The sequence below is a fragment of the Augochlora pura genome, chromosome 2 (genome assembly GCF_028453695.1).
Source record: "Augochlora pura isolate Apur16 chromosome 2, APUR_v2.2.1, whole genome shotgun sequence".
NCBI classification, from domain to species: Eukaryota; Metazoa; Arthropoda; class Insecta; order Hymenoptera; family Halictidae; genus Augochlora; species Augochlora pura.
In genome coordinates, this window is record NC_135773.1 from 16,012,192 (window position 1) to 16,033,953 (window position 21,762).

The window sequence follows — 21,762 nt, forward strand, 5'->3', positions numbered from 1 at the left end:
TTAATTGTTTACTTCACTTCGTTATTTTGACTGTGAGCCTGTTGCAAGTGTCTTGTTTTGAAGAATAGATCATAGAAGTTTGTCACTGTCTCCTTGTGTTCGTGAGACGTTGTTTATCTACTTTTATATTATGTAAAGCAAGCAACGGTTTTCAGCGTGTTATTTATCCAATCTTTTACTGCGTATCCAAATGGATAACGATTTTATCTTCACTGTCAGTGCAGTACCTTATGGGTTTCATGTGCAATATTATCGTTTGTAAGGACCTCTACGGGTAGAAATTTATTTATTTGCGCGAATTGTACATCGCTGCTAGCCATCGAGGTCTCGTTACCTTTTATGACCGTGATTACAAAACTTTTGTACAGCTTCTAAGTTGCTGACTTAAAATGATAATTTATCTAGAACGCAGATAACATGAAAGCGTTTGAGTAACTATTACAAAATATTTCTAAATAAATAATTCCTGTATCCACGTGAATGATCGAAGTCGAATAGTAATTATCTCGTTGTATATACATATTTTTTTACAGTTGTTCTGACGAATCAGAGTGTTTACACAAAACTGTATTTATTGAACTCACGTTGTATCGTCCAACAGGTTAAGTTTTAACAGGCATACTCCCGATACGCTATAGCATTCGCTGATCACTCATTCATTCCAGGGAGCTTGCAACAGAGCTCCTTCCATTTTTTATAATTTTCCGCATTTGTTCTCCCTGAACGCAACGAACCGAGCAATGTGGACATGATAACTCCATAAAACGCTTAACATGGATCACACAGCGTGTAGAAAATGTAATGTTAAGTAATAAATGATTAAAGGCGAAAGGAGAAATGATTAAAGCTATAGAGAATATTCCAAACTTCAGAACTTCATTCATACCCGCATCTTCATACTCAGAACTTCATTTTTCGTGTTCATGTTCATTGAAAGGTGGGTAATGAAGAAAGTGATGGTCATTCTGGAAAAGAAATTGCCTTATAAATGTTTGCTAATGGAAGTATAATTCTTTCAGAATTAAATAATGAACTTACTCTAACGCTGAAATGAAGAGTACAGACATTCTTGTCAGAATCAATTTGAAGAAATTAAATGAAACCTGAAAAATCAAATCTATTTTCATCGTTCTGAAAAATTGGGGAGTTAATAAAAGATAGGATATAAACTATGCACTTTACCTGCATTAAGGTACGGAAAAGAATTTTTCTATTTCATTATTCCGACAAAAAAAGCAGCTGGAACTATTTCTGAGAATCTGCACGATAACAGTAACACGGATCTAGAATAAAAAACAAAAAATTTTTTTCTGTAGAAAAATATTCAGAATGTAAGAAGTTATTTAAATTAATCTAGTATCTGAATCTAATATCTTATAATTAGGTCAGAAGTCGCTTACTATTACAGCACTCTGATTGACATTTTTAATCAACCCTTGGTTATTAAGCTTGTTATATAATTTAAAATGTTGTAATAGTAAATGCTTTACGATATACAACACACATGGTACAAATCATCATGACTCATGGAGATATCCCATAAAAGTAGCAGGTGTCTGCATCTTCTGAGGAACCTTTACAAATTCTAAATCATAATGACACGAAACAAGTCTATTCAAGACACATTGTGACCTCATACGATTAGAGACTTATTATTAGACCCCGAAGTAGCCAATTTGGCCGGTAATCTGCGTGCACTTTTCCCGCTTCCGTAGCAAACGCAAAAATGTTCTCAATTAACAGTTCCACACATACCTCAGATTCAAATATTTCATGATGATTAAGAATAGAGAATGGTGAATTTTGACTCTAGGAAACGTATGGGGATTAATCGGCTTCTCTCGGCAAAAGTAATGTCATTTATCTCACACTAAATTATGAGCGATTTATACATAATCGTTAGGAAACACTTTGATATACAACCCGGAAATAAAAGCTGCAATCGTGGCAACCAATGACGAATATAGCGAATACTAGAAATTTGAATATTTCTGTATAAAAAGAAATACATAATACACTCCAAATACTATAGAACGTCTGCTTAAAAAAGCAATACTAATCAACCTCTCGATTTCTTTAAAAAGAAATTCCAAAGGAGCTCTAAAGAGACACCAGAGAATAAAATACAGTTCCTGCAACTTGGCTCAATAAAAATTGATGCGACGGTGGAATGTCGGGGAGAGGGGATAGAATACCGGATAAGAAAATGCACAGATAAGAAGAAAGTGCAAGAACGAAAGGGAGAGAGCGAGCGACCGCGAGAACTTTTGCACGAGGGAGCACCACCTTATACGGCGGCGACCCGGGCTTCTAAATATAAAGGCGCCCGTCGTCCCGACGCTCCTCTCTGTCCGAGGAGCGCACGCATTTCGCCGCGAATCTCTTCTCTTTGCTGCCCGCGGTTCCTAGCACCGTTCAGCTGCAATAAGAGTCGGCTGGAATCCCGCTAATATTACGTTACCGCATGAACCATCGAGAATACCCGATCTTCGTGATTTCCGGGCCCGCTCCACTTCCGGTTACGCGCGAAAACAATATGGTGTTGGCAGTCCCGTAGAGAATCCTTAAGGAACAAGCTTTCGGGGAATTGTTTTTTCACTTTGAACCTGAAGTGGCCAAGAAATACTTTGTCTCCTAATAGTTTGGCTGCCACAACTGAAATTCTCAATAACTGTTACAGCAATTGGAAACTTGAAAATATTTATTAAAATAATATCTACGAAGGAGATTATTACTTTGCGTAGCTAGAAGTGAATTATTAATTCACGATGGGAATTGGCACTGCTGTTAGAAATTTTGTTAAGAAGTTCATAGTTGTATTTAATCCTATAATGAACAAAAATGCTGTAATTGATTAGAGTAGTTCGGTCAGAATCGATGCCAAACTATTTTAACTATTGTTCACAATCGTTTTTCTATAATTATTATTAATGAAAGGTGCAGTTCTAACAATTTTAAAAACTCGTTATTATTAAACTTGTACATTAATGTTTAAACATCTGAACTGAACTAAATTACTTCAATGTAAACGTCTTGAAAAACACAGTGCACAGACTGAGAAATAGTTTGTTGCATAAAGCAAGAGACCTTCAGGCTGGCTAATACGACTGCTCTCGTCAAGGTTCCGTTTAATTAAGGTTCACATCCGTGTTTGTATATTTCGAGTACATACAGTTCCTAGCACGGAGAGAGTAAATTTTCGAAATCGCAGCGACGAGCCGCGTGAAATGCGAATTCCTTCCGATTCTCAAGACGACCTTGTCCCCGTATCACACATATGTATTTCGGGACACGAATAAATGTTCTCCATCGTCCAATCTAATCGACAATAATTTATCATTTAGTCGCTCTTACCATCGAGAAACTATCGAATCTCGATTAACCAAGTTCGAATCGAATTGTACGGCAATCGTGCAATTATTACATTCCCGTCTAATTTTGTACACTCCTTCAATGTTTCCGGCTGCGAGACGTTGTTCTTACAGCTCGAGAAAAAATAGCGACGTGACTTTCGTCACGAGGGAAGAAAAAAAAAAGAAGAGACTATGTGTGAAAAGAGGAAACGAGGTTGAGGATGACGCGGTAGCTAGGTCGAAACGTGTGCAGGATCTCCGTACGAGATCACTAGTCAATGTCTCTGCGGTCTGTCGGCCAGGTAGACCCTGCAAACCCGAGAAAACTGGGCTGCCAAGAGGTATTTTTAAAACTACGACTCTACGACCAGTATCTTCGGATCGTAAGAGATAAAGATTCGGTGATTCAGTGACGGCCGCGTAAACCTCTCAGGCCCCGAATAAACGAGTACTTGTCGCTCCCAATAGCCGAGAACGTACAATTACAAATCGTTCAGACAGTACATCACTCTCGTACCCGAGCACAATGTACGTAAACAAGACCTCTTGTTTCATGTTTCTCAATTTCAAAAATGAAACACTTGCCTCCAAGCATTCCGGTCTTTTTTACAACTTCATGAAGATAATCGACAAACATAAAAATGGCCCTCCAAAGAGAACCTTAGTCCTTCTTAGAGGACACTTCAACATTAATCAAATACTCCAATTTTCAGAATAGTTAGTACATACAATTGTCTTGGAAGATAACGAATCCCAAAATGATCCTTAAAAGGGTCCTAATGGACCGAAAATGGTCGATTTCAGAGAAGAGACTTCTTGCGTTTAGAATCAAGATATGTAGTGAGAAGATAATTATACGAAAGGAAAAAAGCAATGGAAATAATCTCCCGAGAATTAGTGCGAGGATTTCCGATGCTTGAACACTAAATGAAGACGCTCTCTAGTGGCAACAAAGACCCCCAACTCTTTCAAAGCAAACAATCGCTACCTTCCATCAGCATCGAACAATAAACCACGAAAGATGAACTTAGAAGCTATCGGAACACCTAAATGACCTAAAGAACTATCATCGGAGGGTTACATCGTTCCTTTTAAAGATACGCAACCTTCATCACAAACAGGAATACAATAATTGAACTAATACGAAAGAAGAAGAAAATTTCCATCGCGACGATCAATTTGAATAAACTATCTGATTTCAATCTACTCAGGAAATTATACGCTCTTCAGATATAACAAATGGTCCAGGATAATACCAATAAGCAACAATTGGCAAAAAGCTATAAGAAGGAGCTCGATCGAAGAAGTCTCCATGATCGAAACAATCGACCTGCGATCACGAAAAACAATCGCAGGCCTGTCTCCGACATTCTGAAAGTCACTCGGTCAGTTCGCGTCTCGGGAGAGGCTCCTCGGTGTTTAATTTTACCACCCATTAGCTGCGAGTAGATCGGACCGTCGACAGATCGAGAAAATCGAAGAATCCCAACGACGGAAACGGAAGCAAATCGAAAGGAACGAGATCCAGGGGTGAGGCAAAGATAAAAATGAACAAAGAGAAAAGAGAATGGTACCCGCGTAGAGAGAAGGAGAGGGCGAGTAAAGGAGTAGAGAGCAGAGTGCCGAGGAGACAGGCTGAAAAAGCGGCGAGAACGGCTAGTGTGCTCGGTTTGAGGAACGCGTGTGTCGGTATAGTCGGCGTTCATCGTCGTTTCTGTGGGGTGAAGAAGTAGGAGGGGCGTCTGTCGGGGTTTGGCGGTAGTGACAATGCCAGTTCCTCGCGGGCGAGTTGGAGTCGAAGGCGACTATCGAGTGAGACGAGCTGCCAGCCCTGGCTCTCATCGTGTAGTGCCTAGTGAAACGAGATGACGGGCTCGCGGCTGAGACCCGCGTTCTTCGTGGGCCTCTTTGTGGCCCTTCTAGCCGTTGCCTTACAGGGTGAGTGACGACCTTGGGCTATCTAGCATTGTTACCGTTCTCTCGGACCTACCTCGGTGACGTAACGCGCCGAGCCGAGGAGCCTGGAGCTGCCCCAGACCCGGGGAGACCGATGGTCCAACGGTCTTTAGGTCTCCGGCTACCCACCGGTTAGATATAGTTGGCCATTAACCATCGTCTTCGACAAAATCCTTCTTGTAAAACGGAATTCTCGAAAGCTGAGGTTCAAAGTCAGTGAAAAAGCAGCTTCTCATATTATCCTCGTGTCGAGGGACATTATTGCGTCGGCTTAGGGTAGCTAAGCTGGTAATAAGCAGGTAGAACTGGATAACTAAATCTCTACAAGTCTTACAACCTTGATCGGATTTGTAATGGGAAAATTCAAGAAGTAGGGGATGAAAATCAGTGAAAATAGTATTTTATAATATCTTAGTTCTTATATTCTATTTTGAATTAGTAAGCTCCTGTGACCTTTAATGATTCTGCTCCCATAGCTATCCATTAGATAGGTACAACTCCGACAATGATGTTCATAACTTGAACTCTTCCTTTCTGTGATTTTTGAAGATTAAATAGCGTTTCATCGTAACAGGAAATGACGTTTAATGATGTTATCGAATTCAACTGGTTAGCTCCCTTGGACTCGAACCTCTACCTACCTAGTAGATAGACATGGCTGGGCTCCAATAATGGTATGGATCCTCCATTCGTGCGAGCTTCGAAAGTTAATAGAAATAACTTTTGATCCTGTTCTGGTAATCAGCTTATATAGAATCGGAACCAGTTTCTTTTATTTTGTAGCAATTTAATAATGATGATGTAGGTTAATTGGATTTCCGGTAGTCCGGAAATCTATATTCTTGGTTACTTACCCTGATCTCTTGACCTTGCGCCCTTTTCAGTATCTTCGTGTCTAAAATCAACGTGTTAAGATCACGTGTCAGTTGTTCTTGCGGCATCGTTGACGTGGTCTCGCATTATCGCAAGAGATTCGCCAATTTACAAGGAACAAGTTTTTTCATCACAAATTTAATTGTTTGTTTTTAATCGTCTCGTTCGAAAGATTTACAACAAAATTAAGCAACAATAATACTGCGATCTGTTGTCGTGCTATTTTTACCGGGCTGTCACGCGACAGATTCTTTTTAAGAGCACCTGGTCCCCGACTCCGCGTGGTTTATTTGCGTTAATTATGGTATAAATAAAGATCGACGCGCCGCGGCTCGTGACGAGTGTTAATGATTAAAACTATTGCGGGCTCCGAATTTTCTCCCCGTTCTCGTCTCTGCAAACACATTCGATAAGTTACAAACTCTACGTTGCTAAATATAATAGCAAAGCTTAGGATTCCCTTGGAAACTGCAAACAACCATCAATACACAATCGATGCTGGTCTCAGCGTCGATCGATGAATCATCGTCGAAAGCTTCGATAAACTGAGAATTCATCGGTCTTTCATCGTTGATCTATTTTTCGTAATTTTCCCTCTTATTATTAATCTTGTGCACGATAAGTAATTACTTGTTAGCCTAATTAGGCTACACGTGAACGACGTGGATAGGTCTTAGCACCGCAAGGCTGAAAGCTGCGCATCAACGATCTCTTGAAAGTTTCAACTTCTCATGAATGCAGAGTACTCGAATAAAATTGAGCTTTTGGTTATCATTTGAGAACATCGTTGGATCGTTTTAGCCGTCGTCAAGTTGCCGATGATGTTCCCGGCTATTTCGAAAATCTTCGCCGTCGTGGAAAACAAGATTGTAAGTTTTGGATGGTTCCTCGTGTATTTGGACAGCGTAGCTTTTTCGAAGCTTTAGTGGTCGATGATGTGGTCGACGTGCTGACGAACCAGTGACGACTGACGAAGGTCAATGTTACGTAAAGTCGCCAGTCTGCGTCATCGGTTCCTGGCTCGTTCGGCCTGTTCGACATCGAACCGATGAACCTGCAATCTAGTGCGTCATTATCGCGACGATACATCATTAAACGGTACTGCATCTCGTCTATTCGTCGCACGTGACACTTGTTGAACGATTCCGTTGTCTTGGCGCAACAATTCTCCACCCACTCGATTAATATCGAGAAACGAATCCATTTCAAATCTCTTCATTCGATTAAAGAAAATGTTATTCAGTCTGCTTTTACCTTTTTACTTTCATTTTGTTGACTTCGTATGGTTAAGATTGATTATTTGCGTTCTTACATTACGACATATAGAAAGTCATGGACATGTAATACTGTTCGTGACATAGGGTGCGTATAATTGTGGATGGTTTAATCGGGTCATCGGTTTAATCGAGGAAAAAGTGTCCGATTGTGAATTCAAGGATCCGTTATTTTGGGAATCGATGGAAACCGACTGTCAACAACTCGCAAATAATTACATAAGGACGGGCGTAAATCTGTGCCAGATTCGCTCTAAATTTCGCGAATCTAACCGTGTATTCCGTTTAAAGCTACCTGTCCGTAATTCGCGGCCGGTGTTCGCGAATCATTCAACCGGCTACCACAAACAAGCAAGACGATCGCTTTTTTAAATGCAAATTAAATCGTACCAAATTTAATTATATTTAAACTAACATTTAATTATTTTCAAATATGTAGCACATATTGAACATATTGCATTAGTTTAATAACGATTCGCATGGAATTTTACAACGAGAATAGAAAGCTAATATTTTACAGAACACTATGCGTATGCCAACAATGCTTTGAAATAACTTGTTGGTTTTCTATTGGATCGATCTTCTCGCATATTTTACTACTTAAAAATAAATTTCGTTCTGTTAAATCCAACTCATTTAAATATGAGCGTCGTTTATTGCATTCGAAAGCGTTCTTTTATTCTTTCAATACATTACTCTACTCTTAATATCCAATCTTATAAATAATAGGAATGTTTTAAAAAGTGTTAGCAGACGACTTCGCGGTCATTTCTACAAAGAAGATATTATTGAAGTTGTGAGTTTATATTTGTTACTTCTTTTGAAATTTTCGAGATTTATAAAAATTTTGTCGACCAGACGAATATCGATATTTTTCGTCAAATTCGATTTTTCTACGAAGGGATTAAAGACTATGCGCGCCGTGTACCGAGGCAAGACTTCGGATTCTATCTTTATCCCTACTATGCTTGCCAAACGACAGCTGCTTACCTCTGCTTCCATTACCTGTATCTTGACATTTTCGCGGATTATTTTCCGACCACATAATTTCAACATGTTATCTTACAGATCTTTCGAGACCAAAATTAATACATTCGTCGCGATCGGATATCGTTTACACAGAAACTTTCAGCAAATTTACGAGAAACGGATAAACATTTCTGAAGGCTGTGACCGACTTGTGATCATGCTGCATATCTTTGCAAAAAATTCTAATTTTCATATATCGCCGATTAGAGGATCCAGTGAAATCAACTATGAGTGAAAGATTGGAGCTTCATCAATGACCTTTCCATTTCGAATCGGACCGAATAAACTGTTTAATAGCATCTGTAAATCGCAGAATAGTCGTCATAAACGAGCAATTGCAGAAACATTCACAGTGTGCGCACATTCGATCACAAAAAGGAACAAACAGTAAACTATTAATATTTGCAAATTGTGGAACAGGTTTAAATGATCAGGTTTAAGAACAATCACAGATCTAGGAGTTCTATAACTGACCCCATCGACCCGCCAGTCCCTTTTGCTGCAATGCAGCTTGGCGTTCGTCTCTTGGACAACAAAAGGCTGAAGCACATAAAATGATAAAACCCGAGCTGCCGTGCCAAAAGTAGCAACGCGTGTGATGTAATGTTGAAAATTTACGGGCTGGGCGCAAACGTAAGCCGCGTAGTATTTTCTCATTTACTGGTCTCGCGCGGCGACCAATTAAATTTCACATCGAAATTTGCTGTAGTCATGCGCGCAGAATTTCTTGAAATGCCTCATCAACTTCGTTTAAAGAAGACCCTCATCAGTTTATTGGTAATATAGACACGAGAAAAATGTTTGGTCAGCGTTGGCTTTGACTGCTGACAGAGAATACTCATCCTCTACCTTGATTTTTATGCACACATGTTAAACGTTAAGGATGCCCACGAATTATCTTCAAGCACTATTTCGGAAAACTGGCACTTTTACGTTTATAAATTATTTACCAATTTTAAGGAAGATACTTTTCTAGACACTTTGTCTAGTCTCTTAATATGACCTTTTTTCTTAGTTATGTTCTCAATTTTATCATTTTCTCAATAACTTCACTTAAATTAATTATCTTTTCGCTTATAATCAGAATTTTGCTGTTAATAAATCTATATTGCCACAGTGAAAATATTGGCATAAATTCAAGAATTCAACGAACATTAGTCTCACAACATAACCTTTCGTATTCAATAATGCGAATTACTTACTTAGCTTACTGCCATATTGGTTCTTAATAGTCGCGTCAATTCGAAAGTATACATTAAGCTGAGAAAATGAGAAACGATTGAGGAATGATAATAATAGGGAAACGATTGCCAAATATTTCGCGAATAAGGACATCTATCTTGCAAGACAGATAATCGATCAGCAGAGAAGGGCATCTATCCGAAGTGGATTCTGTATCCTTACGGTCTAAATTACTTTGTCGCAACTGCGAATGATCTATATCGCAGTTCGCACTTTTCCGCAGCGAATAACCGATAAAAATACGTTTCGCTCATCGAATATATAAATATTTTCAAGTGTTGCTCGCCTCAAAGCCGCCTACTCGCCGCTAAACTTAGAAACCGGCCTGGTCCCAGGTACTGCCTAGAAAGATGATATCGACATTTTCATCGACGGGAGATTTTACGTTCCGCGCCGCATATTGTGACACCAAGACAGAATTTAAAACAATCGTCCTTCAAACCGAGTTCCAACGAAACAATGTAACTTGAAAGTAACATTCACGACGTCTAATCTGGCTCGTTCACCTAAACATCGACCCACCAGTCTCGCTTCCGACATTCGAATTTAACGCTAATCTCACTGTTCGAATGGTTTCAGATTTCTCATTCCATAATTGTTGAAATTATAAAGTTTCACCGTTCAAATTCGAATGGACTAAACGATCGAAGCATACACAGCGTCAACTATCGATCAGTCTCCGGTAGTCGACATTTTTAACATTTGGTGTGTCGCAACATTTGGCGTCGAGTTTCTATTTCACCGTGGTAATATTGTGTACAACAGACTTGGATGGAGCTCCAAGATCGATGAAAATGACAAGAAATGAGAACTGTGATAAATCTTACTATCTCGCTCGCATAAATGGGTGTTAATTTCGTACGTGCTGATCTAAGAGACAATCGTTTACGGGAAATAGATTTTCGCGGGATTCTCGAATGATCTATGGGCCGCATGGTTGGACAGAAATTTCTCAGTACACGAAATATCGGAGACGGCTCGTAGCCATTTTATCAAAATGTTACTTAGGAGAATACATGGCTCGTTATTTTCGATTCCTGCCACATCTCGTGTTTCCAAAAACGTTAGCGGCATCCTTTATCAACCGTTCAAGACAATGCGACCAGCAATGTTGTTCCCCGAACACCTGTCATTGTCCGAGCACGCGCTCATCCGAACGGTGTGTAACGACTTTGACAAGATTCTTGCATCACCTGGGTCAGATATTTTCGGTGGTCGCGTGGCGTTAAACCCTCGGCTGTGCTTCGAGTTATCTAATACCCCGCGCCTTCTTTTGGCACCAGGGGCCCGCCGCACAGTGAAAACTCCTGATGAACATTCCTGGCAGCCGAGGAATCGGCATAGAATCGAGCCAGCCGTCGGGATCGACCGCACGAACTCCCGCGCAACGCAAATATCTTTTATTAATGTCCAACGCGATCGTGTGTTTTGCATATTTCTACGTCAACCAGCGCGTCGTCACGCCTCCCTCTGTTTGTTTAGAGCCGTTCCTCCCGATCGGGAACCGCTGGTATTATTAGCGCGTCCTTAGGTCCCTAATGAAATCGATGTTGGAGGTCTGCCGTGGTCGCGGAACTGTCATAGTAAACCGAACACCGACTCTCTAAACCAGACTGGTGTCGAGTTCCTTTCAGAGTTTCCAAAACTACGGAATATTACAACGGTATCTTCATAAACATACTTCGAGGGTTCCCTAAAGTATTATTTCAGACATACAGTTCAATTGTCTTGTTATCTGTTCGCTTATTGTTCATTTTAACCTGAGTGAAAATACTGGCAGAATTAACTGTGCAAATCTCATAATTCGAAAAACGCGATTAAAGATACCCAAAACGTTTCTGATCAGATTTAGCTCAGATTATCCTAGCAACTTCTCACTCCTTCCGCACTGTAGGCTGTCCTCTGATGTCCACATCACTAATTAACTACTTGTTAAAAGTAGAATTTAGATTTCAAAATGATTTGGAATCTCTAACTTTATTACTGAAATCAGCCATTAAATGTTTCAACTATGTCAAAAAGGAACAACCTCTCAATCTAATTAATCCAAGATAAAATTGTAAGCAATTTGGTTTCAGGAGTGCAAAGCGAAGAGGAGCTAGAGGTGCCACCAGAGGATTTGTGTCGACCATACATTGAGAAAGCATTAAAGGACCTCGGTACAGGTAATGTTAAGATGTTAAGGAGCGCGTGACTGGAGCACAGCAATTTCTAGAATGTTTCGTTTGAAGGATCTTTGGAGCAGACCAGTGCCGAGGCTGAGACAGACGTCGGCAAAGGAAGCCAGGAAGACGATGGGACACCAGCGAGCCAAGAGGTAAACTCTTCCTAAGACTAGGAGAAAATTCATCCTCCAACGCTGGTCATTCCTCGGATCAGTCGCTGTTAAACTGCCTGGGTTGGTTTCAGGAAGGCGAGCCAACAGCCGATCTTTCGGGAGAAGATTTGGCAACCGAGGAGGACAAGCAAAAGTCGGCAGAAGATGCTGAAACTGCTGGAAGCGCTGAACAAACTGAAGAGGAGGCTGAAAAGTCCGCGGAGGCTGACAAAAGCGCTGAAGATGCGGTAGAGCAGAGCGCCGAAGCCGAAGGAGGTAGAGTAAAGGCCAAGAGATCTTTGAGCTTTAACCTCTTAGGCACGGCGGAACTTTACGCGGGGCTGCTTCTCGGTACGGCAGAGCTCAACGCGAATTACATGTATATGATACGGCACTGCAATGTGTGACGGATAATACTGTACCTTTACACGAGCACATTGAAATGAAGTGTTTGATGATTAAATTATAATTTTTCTTAACACGTTAAGCGCCACGCTTTTCCCTCCGGACCGACGCTAGACTTTCCGGTACAAATTGAACAAACAGAAACTGATATCGCATAAATTAACTGTTCAGTCTCACAAGTAAGCAAAGATCGACACACGCGCCGCGATAGAAGAACGAAAAATCTATCGCCGGTCCGAAGGGACCGACGCGGACTGAACGGAAAGTATAGCGTCGGTCCTTAGGGACAGGCGTGGCGCTTAACGTGTTAAAGATATGATACACGCATTTGAACTTTAACAATTTATCAGACGGCATCCGCGAAAGCCACTATCGTGGTGCTCAGTGCCTAAGAGGTTAAAGTACCAGAATCATCAACGTAGTGATGATTTTTCTAGGTGAAGCTGAAGGCGTTGAGAAATCTGGCGAAGAAGACGCGGGAACAGAGGAGGATAAAGAACAATCTTCCGAAAAGGTAGAGGAAAGCGCGGACTCCGGCCAGGATCAGGCCGAAGAAGAGGACCAACAGAAATCCGGTGAAGGAACGGAAGAAGAAACTGATGATCAGAAATCTGAAGAGACGCAGGTAGGCGAAGAAAAATCTGGCGAGGAGGATGCGCAGGCGGATGACGAGAAATCTGAAGAAGCAGCTCAAGCCGACGAGGGCAAGTCCGACGAAGGAAAATCCGACGATGGAAAATCCGACGAAGAAGTTGAAGCCGCGGGCGAATCAGCCGAAGAAGCGAAACTCGACGAAGAGAAATCTGACGAAGCACAAGCCGAAGAGGTGAAGTCCGAAGAGGAGAAGGAGGGTCAAACTGAAGAAGAGGATTCAAAGGCGGAGGAAGGTGCTTCCACGGAAGAAGGTGAAGTTGGAGGGGGTTCTGAAGTAGATACAGAAGAAACAAAGGATGATAGTAAAGCAGACGACGAGACCCAATCAGAGGAACAACAAGTGAGCGGAGAGGAAGGAAAGGACGAGAGCCAGGAAGGTGAAGGTGAAGGTGCCGGTGAGAATGAAGGTGAAAGTAAAGGTGGAAGTGAAGAAGGTGCAGGTGAAGATGAAGGTGAGAGCTCTGAAGGTCAAGTAGAAGAAGCGCAGGAGAAGGAAAGTGAGGAAGGTAAGGAGGAGGAAGGAAAGTCTGCAGAAGATGAAGCGAAATCGGCGGAAGAAGGAGTTGCGGAGGAAACTAAATCCGAGGAGGAGAAAGAAGCTAAGTCTGCCGAAGAGGACAAATCCGCTGATGATGGAGAAGGAAAAGAATCTGTAGAGGAAACCAAGTCGGAAGAAGGAGCTGAAGAAACGAAATCTCGAGCTAGACGAGAGGTTGGTGAAGAAGGCGCAGGCGAAGAGTCAGCTGAGGCCTCCGAAGACGCAGAACAGAGCGAAGAGGAGCCCACTCCCGAAGAAGACCTGATTCGGGAAATTGTGGTACCAGAGAACCTACGACCACGAGATCATATCAATCAATTACTGAAGCTGGACGAAGAAAACGAGGCGAAAGAACGTGCCATTTCGAAGATCGGGTACGATGTATTGAAGGAACTGAAGAGGGTTTACGACAATGCTATACAACCCTTGGAGTCTCTGTACAAATACAGAGATCTAAGTAATAGGCACTTTGGTGGTGAGTAGTTTGTAGACATTGCCATTTCTTACCGTATCTAACATACTGTTCATTGCATCTTTAGATCCAGAGATCTTCTCCAAGCCACTGGTTCTTTTTATGGGTCCATGGAGCGGTGGGAAGTCCTCCATCATAAACTATTTGCTCGATATCGAGTACGAGCAGACATCGCTACGGACAGGTGCGTAAGTAGTCGTGGGACGCGGTATTGTTTCACAACAACGTCTCTAGTTTGAATTCGTTTCATGCCTGACCCGACCCGGTCGGGATTCGACTAGGTTTCTTAGCGGTAGACTAAGCATGCTAGAGGAGCATGATTGTATAGATAGTGTTTAGGTGATTTGATAGAGTGCTTAGAGGAGCAATGCAAAACGGGAAATGGAAATGACACAGGAGCCGAGCCGTCCCCAGCTTATTTCAACATTCTTATGCACGGCGAGGAAGAGGAAGTCCTCGATGGTACCCAACTGGCCGCCGACTGGACCTTCTCCGGGTTGCAGAAATTCGGACAAGGATTACTTGACCGCCTCAAAGGTTTACGACTTGACAGCAAGCTACTAGAGAAAGTAAGTGACCAAACGTTCAGTCAAAAAGATGACGACCTGAACAACCACTTTCTAGATGGAATTAGTCAGGTTTAACAATCCTTTCAATAGCTACTGAGATAGTAACTTCTTATAAAGGATTTATTCGTCAATCCAGCTTAGTAATCTATGTAATGACCTTGAGATGACCTTGAACCTGACCTAAAAACGAGGATCATGAATCATAATCGAGGAGATAAAGCTTAATGATTATTTTGAGTTTTATTCGGCTGAAGAAGCGCTTGTCTAGGTCGTCACTTCGCGGACGCACTTCACTTCTAGACCGGCACCTTCTACTATTTATGCAATCCTTGAATGGTACCAGGTTAATATTGTCGAGATACCAGGAATCCTAGAAATTCGAAAGCAGGTACAACGTTTATTTCCATTCAACGACGCGTGTCAATGGTTCATCGACCGGGCGGACATAATATTCTTGGTCTACGACCCGTCTAAGTTAGACGTCGGACCGGAAACGGAAGCGATTCTTGACCAGCTAAAGGGAAGGGAATACCAGGTAAGAATATATAACTGATCCGAGGCCGAGACAGGTAAAATGTAATACCAACTTCCTGAAACAGACGCGCATCATTCTTAACAAAGCTGATCAAGTGAAACCAGAGGAACTCATGAGAGTGCAAGGAGCTCTGATCTGGAACATATCGCCGTTGATGTCCAGCGCTGAGCCACCGATCATGTACTCCACGTCGCTATGGTCGATACCATACGAAGCTGGAGCACCGACCAGATTGCTATATGCTCAGGAGCGAGCATTCCTACGTGATCTGCGTACTGCCATTGACAAACAAGTCGAGCACAAAATTGCGAGCGCCAGAAGATTCGCTGTAAGTTACTACTAAGTGGTAATTCAAGCTCCTAATATGATGAACAAATTCCCTATACTTGTTATTAATTACAGACACTTCTGTTAGCTCCGTAAGTTCTGAAACTGTATTAAATATGTTACAGGTGCGAGTGCGCAATCATGCTAAAATGGTAGATTGCTATCTGACCACCTATTACAACCACAAAACATTCTTTGGAAACAAGAAGGAGATCAGCGACAAAATCGTTGAGAATCCCCAGGATTATCATATCTACGAAGGGCTTAGTACTCTAAAGAACATCTCACGCTATGACTTACCAGATCCGGACGTTTACCGAGACTTCTTCCGATTGAACCCTTTATACGATTTCCCTCTGTTGAGCTCCACGTGCACTTACTTCCGTGGTTGCCCAATCAATAGACTAGACGTAGCTATCGCCTACGACCTACCCGAATTGGTAGGCAAATACAAAAAGTCAGTAGAACAAGTCATACACGAGTACGAGTCCAGCCCTCCAAGTTGAGTGTAGTTGAACGTTCTGAAGCAGAGCTCTTAATGCCATAGAATCTATGGGGTGAGGGCAAATTGTACAAAAAACTAATCAACCGTACGAGTGGAAGGCGATGAACATTAGTGTAAGTTCCATACTTCAGACGTTGCAGAGAACTTTCTACCTGTGGGACAATGAGTTATAGGGTTGGATCGCCCTTCGAGAAAAAATTCAACCGGGTCCTAGAACGTACGACCCGTACGAAGAAACAAATAAAACTTCTGGAACACATCCTTGCATTGTCTACTAAATAAGTCATTTCAAGGATGAGAAGGGACACACAGTATTTTTTGAGTACGAAGGGTATATCTGTTGATTTCGTAGATAATCAAACCACGTATATTGAACGTATCCCTGAGTGCACTGCTGGATTGGAAGACGATGATTTCAAGATGCTACTTGTGTTTGAAAGACGATAAGAGTGCTACCATTCCGATCTAAAATGGACAGTGAGTTCCCCTTGATCATGTTCAAACACAGCTTCGATCATGCGGTTTTTGGAAAATAAACATATCACAGCAATAGTGGGTCCTAATGATGTTTACAAAAAGATGATAATAAGATGAACTCGCGCTATAGACTTCTTTGAAACTTAGTGTAATAGTTGCGTCGACTATTATGCAGCACTGTGACACTGCGACCGTCAGAAGATCGTGAGACGGTAACGAGAATTTACATATTACCGGCGTGTAATAAGTAAAAATATATTTATATATATATATATAAAATATTTCCATTGATAAAGAGATAAGAATGATCTCTTTTTGAGGCTTTTGTGAAAATACCTTGTATAAACGAATTGTGTTCTTATTAAAAGTTATAAAATATTTATTTAAAAAAAAGAAGAAAGAAACAGTACTAGTAGTTACTTCATATGACATGTTCCCACGCTGATACACACAAACTATATTTTCAATGTAAGTGAATATATTTGTTTTGATTTAGTAAAATCGTTTGACTTTTCATGTACCTTGTTCAAGTTAAACGCCTCTCAAGAAAAGATACTTATTAGTTTGCATTGTGTTATTGATGCTCACGCGTGTGATTGGCTTTATGCAACTCTGTGAATTATTGATACTATTATTACCACCCTCAGTGTTGTCATTCAATGCAAAAATATATTAAGTACATTTAATACATTAAAATATTTACTTTGCTAGAGAATGTAAGTTGTTGTTTCATGTAAATGTTACTTTATGTATCTAAATTAAGTAGATTTAATTTATGTACTTTTCAAATAGGAATATGTGTTGTGATTTTCATTTGTGTACATGTGACATCTCGAACCCAAATACAAGTTACTTACAAAAGAACGAAATAACAAAATGCATCAATTAAAAGGTAAAGTCAAAAGTAAAGGATGGTCTCAATATAAATATTTACTACAGTTATGTACTTATGTATACATAATTCATTCTATACATATTATAGAAATTAGAAACGTGAAGGAAAAGGCACTTACATTTTGTACAGCTTTACATTGCCATTCATCAGTTTACTCATCAAAGACTAATTATGTACTTCAAATATCTTGAAAGTGTTAGTCACTGTTTCAAACTTTCCCTGCAAATGATATGTTCTTTCTTTAAATTTATAAGTTACTGTATTATTTGCATTCAGCTCCAAAGCATAGTTGAAAAAACGTACACATTTATTAAAAACATATCCATGTTTGAGGTAAAGCAACAATCCTGATGTCTTGATATACTAGCTTCTAATCATTTGCCTTGGGACTTCACTAGCTTTTCTTCTGTTCATTGTAAACCAAAGTTTAACCTGTTTTTCGAAAAAATACAAATATGGAAAAAAGATCATAACAAAAAATGTTATAAAAAAACATTGTATTTGATATACCAATATCAGCTACAATTTTACGATAGTTCCTCTCTCTATTCCAGCTTTACATCTCGATTTTTAGGTTCTTTTTTGCTTAACTTAACCTTAACCTCTAATACATTCCCTCTAAAATGTTCAATAAATGATTTCTCAAGTAGAAAAAGTATGAGATTATTATCGCATAGGGAGTTCTGTGTAGAAATTGTACTCGTTGAACTAGATACACATCCTGTTATTGTTAATATTTTCTTTTTGTTTAATTATACTGTACATGATCTAAGTATAATATGTACAGTTATTTTAAAGAAGACAATAACCATATTCGGGAGCAATAAAACTCTTAAATTGAGCAAATACAGCGAATAACTGTACACTGATTGGCTAACAATTCACAACTGAACAGTGCGGCTCTTGTACAATAATAACAATAATACATCCCATGCCTGCGCATCCCCAGACCGCCGCACGATCTGTTAACGAGGGTTAATAAAGAAATGTTCTCTGCTCTGGCTGGTTGGCAATTTACTGGTGAGACAATATTGCACTCACAGTCAAAGAAAAAGAGAAAAAACAGCAACTGAGCAAAAGAGCATAAAATCAGCACAACACATGTCGAACAAGTCACACTGACGAGCGGTATAGTTTATCTTAATTTACCGTACCAGTCTTACTCTTTTCGCACATCCATTTGATTGGTTCGTCATTAGGGTTTAAGCATCTTCCAGCATTTTTCTTCTAGCATCACCAAGCTTTTTCCATCAGTTTCAAGTTTCTTCATGCATCCCCAAGCATCTTCTAGCTTCTTTAAGTATCTTTAAGTATCTTCAAGCTTATTCATGTTTCTTCAAGCTCTTTGAAGCATCTTCAAGTTTCTTCTAGGTTCTTCAAGCATCTTCAAGTATCTTCAAGTATCTGCAGGCATCTTCAAGCATGGTCAAGCCTCTTCTAAACATTAGCCCAATATAATTTGAAGCCAATATAATTTTCATAACAATCGTGTCCTGATAAAAGTGTGTTTTGAAAGATCAATTTTTCAGCAGATTAAAAATAAAGTGAAACAATCGAAGGGAATCAAGGCGTGCAAAATAATCCGTTAAACAAATGATCGATTAGACAAATGACCGGTTAGGAAAATGACCGATTGTCAAAGTGACTGAATAATCAAATTATCGATTAGACATATAACCGGTTAACCAAATGACGGATTAAATAAATAACTGATTAGCAAAATGGTTGTATAGCCAAATGATCGATTGGCAAAATGTCTAAATGACCGAATGCCCAAATTAACCCCAATGAGTAAATGTACCGATTATTTATTGTCACGTAATAATGACGAGTTAGTTAGGGTAGCTGCCTAGCTCGAGTCAACGACAAAAACTTTTCAATACATAAATCCATTAGTGCGTATATGAAATCGAACGTCCTTCACGAACTAATAAATTCAATTATTACTTTCTTATTTTTTAATACTTACTTATTTGGTAATTTTATATCAAATACTAACTTAAATTTATAAATATTGAGTAGAAATATTTAATTCGTATAATTTATTTATACAAAGACCTCTACAGTAGAGTGAACTTAACATTTCGACCATCAAATTTTTTTGCCACCCCTTCCCTTCCCCCAAAATTATGCTATTAGATGAAAAAATAAATTATGCAAAAGCTAAAATTGATCGGCAACGGCACAACGTGACGCATTAGATTTGAAAATTTTTAAATTTTTGCAATCCATTCTTCGTCATGATACATTTTTTCATCGCTTTTTAATTGATCTTTTTACGCTCTATAAGAATATGAAAAAATATTCAAGTTATTATTCCATAAAAGAATATAACTTTTATTCAATCATTTTTTCATAGTCTCATAACTAATGAAAATATTTAAATATGTACATACTTCTATTTAGAGAATATTATCTTGTGGGGGAACTAAAGGATATCCAACAGGCAATTACATTGAGTTTTTGGAACTAGTGGCAAAGCGGTGAAACATAATGTTTAACATGTTTAAAAGAAATAATAAAGAATATAAAAATAGTAGGCGTGAAACTTATCACCGAATGTAATAACTTATTAAAGAAAAATTAATATAAAACACAATTCATTTTATAAATATTAAAAAATTATCGGCGATATTACCAGATACCAGCAAATTAATCTACCAATCTGCATATCTTTCATTAAATTATGTTTTATTACATTAGGAAATTGCTTTCTATGTTTTGAAATAATTTGTAGTATGTATAGTTTCTCCTCCTCATTCTTTGATAATATTATATTATATTCCTCTATAAGCTTAACCCCACGTTCAACAACTTCATTGACAGCTTTTAACCCTTTCGCTTCGAGCGCCGCTTATAAGCGGCGCGCACAGTATGTCTTGTGCGTACGAGCGCCGCTTATAGGCGGCGGCCACGCGACGAATTCTTGGGTCGTCATCCCGACTCACGATACGAGTGTAAAGAGTGTGATGTTGGTTTATGCGTAGATCCGTGCTTCAGAATTTATCATACGAACTTATACTACTAATCACTTTATATTAATATATTAACTTGTTTGCGGACAATAATTAATTAAAATTTAAATCTTACTTGTAACTTTTAAGTTGTAAATATTTTCATACCAAAAATGTAAATAATACTCATTATATAGTAACAAAGATTGTTTTATTTAGCAAAATTGTTACTTAAGACCTAGGAAAACGTATATAGAGCAACAATGCATATTGTGCGTATTCGCGGCGCGCGCGTCCGTACAGAGACAGTACTTCGGCGGACTGGTCATCCGAAGCGAAAGGGTTAATTGTGGAATTCACGTCAAAATAATAACTACCCTACCCAGATCCTGTGAATTTGACAAACATTTCCAGAGAACAAATTTATCTCAAAGTATGTACATTCTACAGCTTTCACAAATACACTGGACACAATAGATTTAATTTATTTAAAAGTTGAAGCTTCTTTGCAAATAAAATTTCATAACGCGTGTCTCAGATGGCGCGCGAGAATGAATGCTGTGGAGGTCCACTAAAGTCACTACATATACAATAGGTGAGGTCGCGTATTAACCCTTTGCACTCCGTTGTCGCCGCTACGGCGACACGTATTATAGCCCATACATTCCGTTGTCGCCGCTGCGGCGACACGGCACGCCAGCATCTACAGGCAACATACAGCCAACAGGCAACATACATCGTAATTTTGTTAATAAAACTTTCAAATGTTTACAAGTTCTTTAATGACACGGCAGGATCTTTGAGCTTCCTCAATTGGGCGGTCGCAACATTGTAAATACTTTCGGAGTAGCTGATGGTCATGATCAAAATGTTCCGGAGTAGCTGAAACCTCTTGCTAAAAAGTGCTCGGAGTGCAAAGGGTTAAATGCTTGTGATCACTCGAGTGGGTTCTCTATATTTTATTAACCAATGTATAAGTATTAACGAATGTATATATATTAACCGATGACGACGCGCCACGGTTCTGCACCACGTGGTGGAATTATACTTAGGTTTTTGAATCGGGAGGCACACGTGTTTCTCCGACGGAAGACAATGTAGAAGTAGAAAGAAAGAAAGGAAGGAACAAAGGGAAACGGTCAGAAACAAATTCGAAACGGTACGCGCGAACTATGTACCATGAAGTATGTAAACTCGCCTCGACAACCCGCGCTGCGGCGGTCGAGTGCGGAACTACGCATCCGCCACAATGCGCGGGAAAAGTGAGGTCGCAAGTACAGCAAAGCAAGAAACTAGATTTCCTATTTATGTGCACAACCACATACAGAATCTGATGGGTATTGTTCTCTTTCTACAGAATGCTCGGTAAAATAGTAGGCTATGTGCA

General features: G+C 39.8%; 1 protein-coding gene and 2 long non-coding RNA genes across 6 annotated transcripts; 1 reads left to right on the forward strand and 2 right to left on the reverse strand.

Moving 5' to 3' along the window:
• Window positions 1-835: 835 nt before the first annotated feature.
• On the reverse strand, window positions 836-6,417 carry LOC144476283 (uncharacterized). The gene is made up of 4 exons (XR_013494990.1): window positions 6,164-6,417; window positions 1,183-1,283; window positions 1,039-1,103; window positions 836-965 (listed from the first exon to the last, which is right to left on the reverse strand). It is a non-coding gene; the product is annotated as an uncharacterized LOC144476283 (long non-coding RNA).
• Window positions 5,078-17,021, forward strand: LOC144476268 (uncharacterized). 3 transcript variants are annotated; one of them, XM_078192979.1, is made up of 10 exons: window positions 5,078-5,291; window positions 11,806-11,892; window positions 11,959-12,044; window positions 12,137-12,320; window positions 12,887-14,116; window positions 14,181-14,297; window positions 14,453-14,682; window positions 15,026-15,217; window positions 15,282-15,545; window positions 15,670-17,021. In XM_078192979.1, the coding sequence occupies exons 1-10, from the start codon at window positions 5,219-5,221 to the stop codon at window positions 16,048-16,050; spliced, it is 2,844 nt and encodes a 947-aa protein (XP_078049105.1). In that variant the 5' UTR covers window positions 5,078-5,218; the 3' UTR covers window positions 16,051-17,021. The 3 variants fall into 3 exon arrangements, with proteins under 3 accessions (XP_078049105.1, XP_078049114.1, XP_078049124.1); XM_078192988.1 differs by having other exon boundaries at window positions 14,465-14,682; XM_078192998.1 differs by having other exon boundaries at window positions 5,079-5,291; window positions 14,510-14,682.
• Window positions 17,005-18,316, reverse strand: LOC144476292 (uncharacterized). Of its 2 annotated transcripts, XR_013494992.1 has the most exons (4): window positions 17,932-18,316; window positions 17,725-17,853; window positions 17,540-17,640; window positions 17,005-17,138 (listed from the first exon to the last, which is right to left on the reverse strand). It is a non-coding gene; the product is annotated as an uncharacterized LOC144476292 (long non-coding RNA). The 2 variants fall into 2 exon arrangements; XR_013494991.1 differs by lacking the exon at window positions 17,005-17,138 and having other exon boundaries at window positions 17,416-17,640.
• Between the last annotated feature and the right edge of the window lie 3,446 nt (window positions 18,317-21,762).

Excerpts from the sequence above, each read along its gene's own strand:
- LOC144476268 (XM_078192979.1), top strand. The coding sequence starts at position 5,219 with ATGACGGGCTCGCGGCTGAGACCCGCGTTCTTCGTGGGCCTCTTTGTG. Across the intron at positions 5,292-11,805 it reads TCTAGCCGTTGCCTTACAGG|GAGTGCAAAGCGAAGAGGAG; the intron begins GTGAGTGACGAC and ends ATTTGGTTTCAG. Across the intron at positions 11,893-11,958 it reads ATTAAAGGACCTCGGTACAG|GATCTTTGGAGCAGACCAGT; the intron begins GTAATGTTAAGA and ends TTTCGTTTGAAG.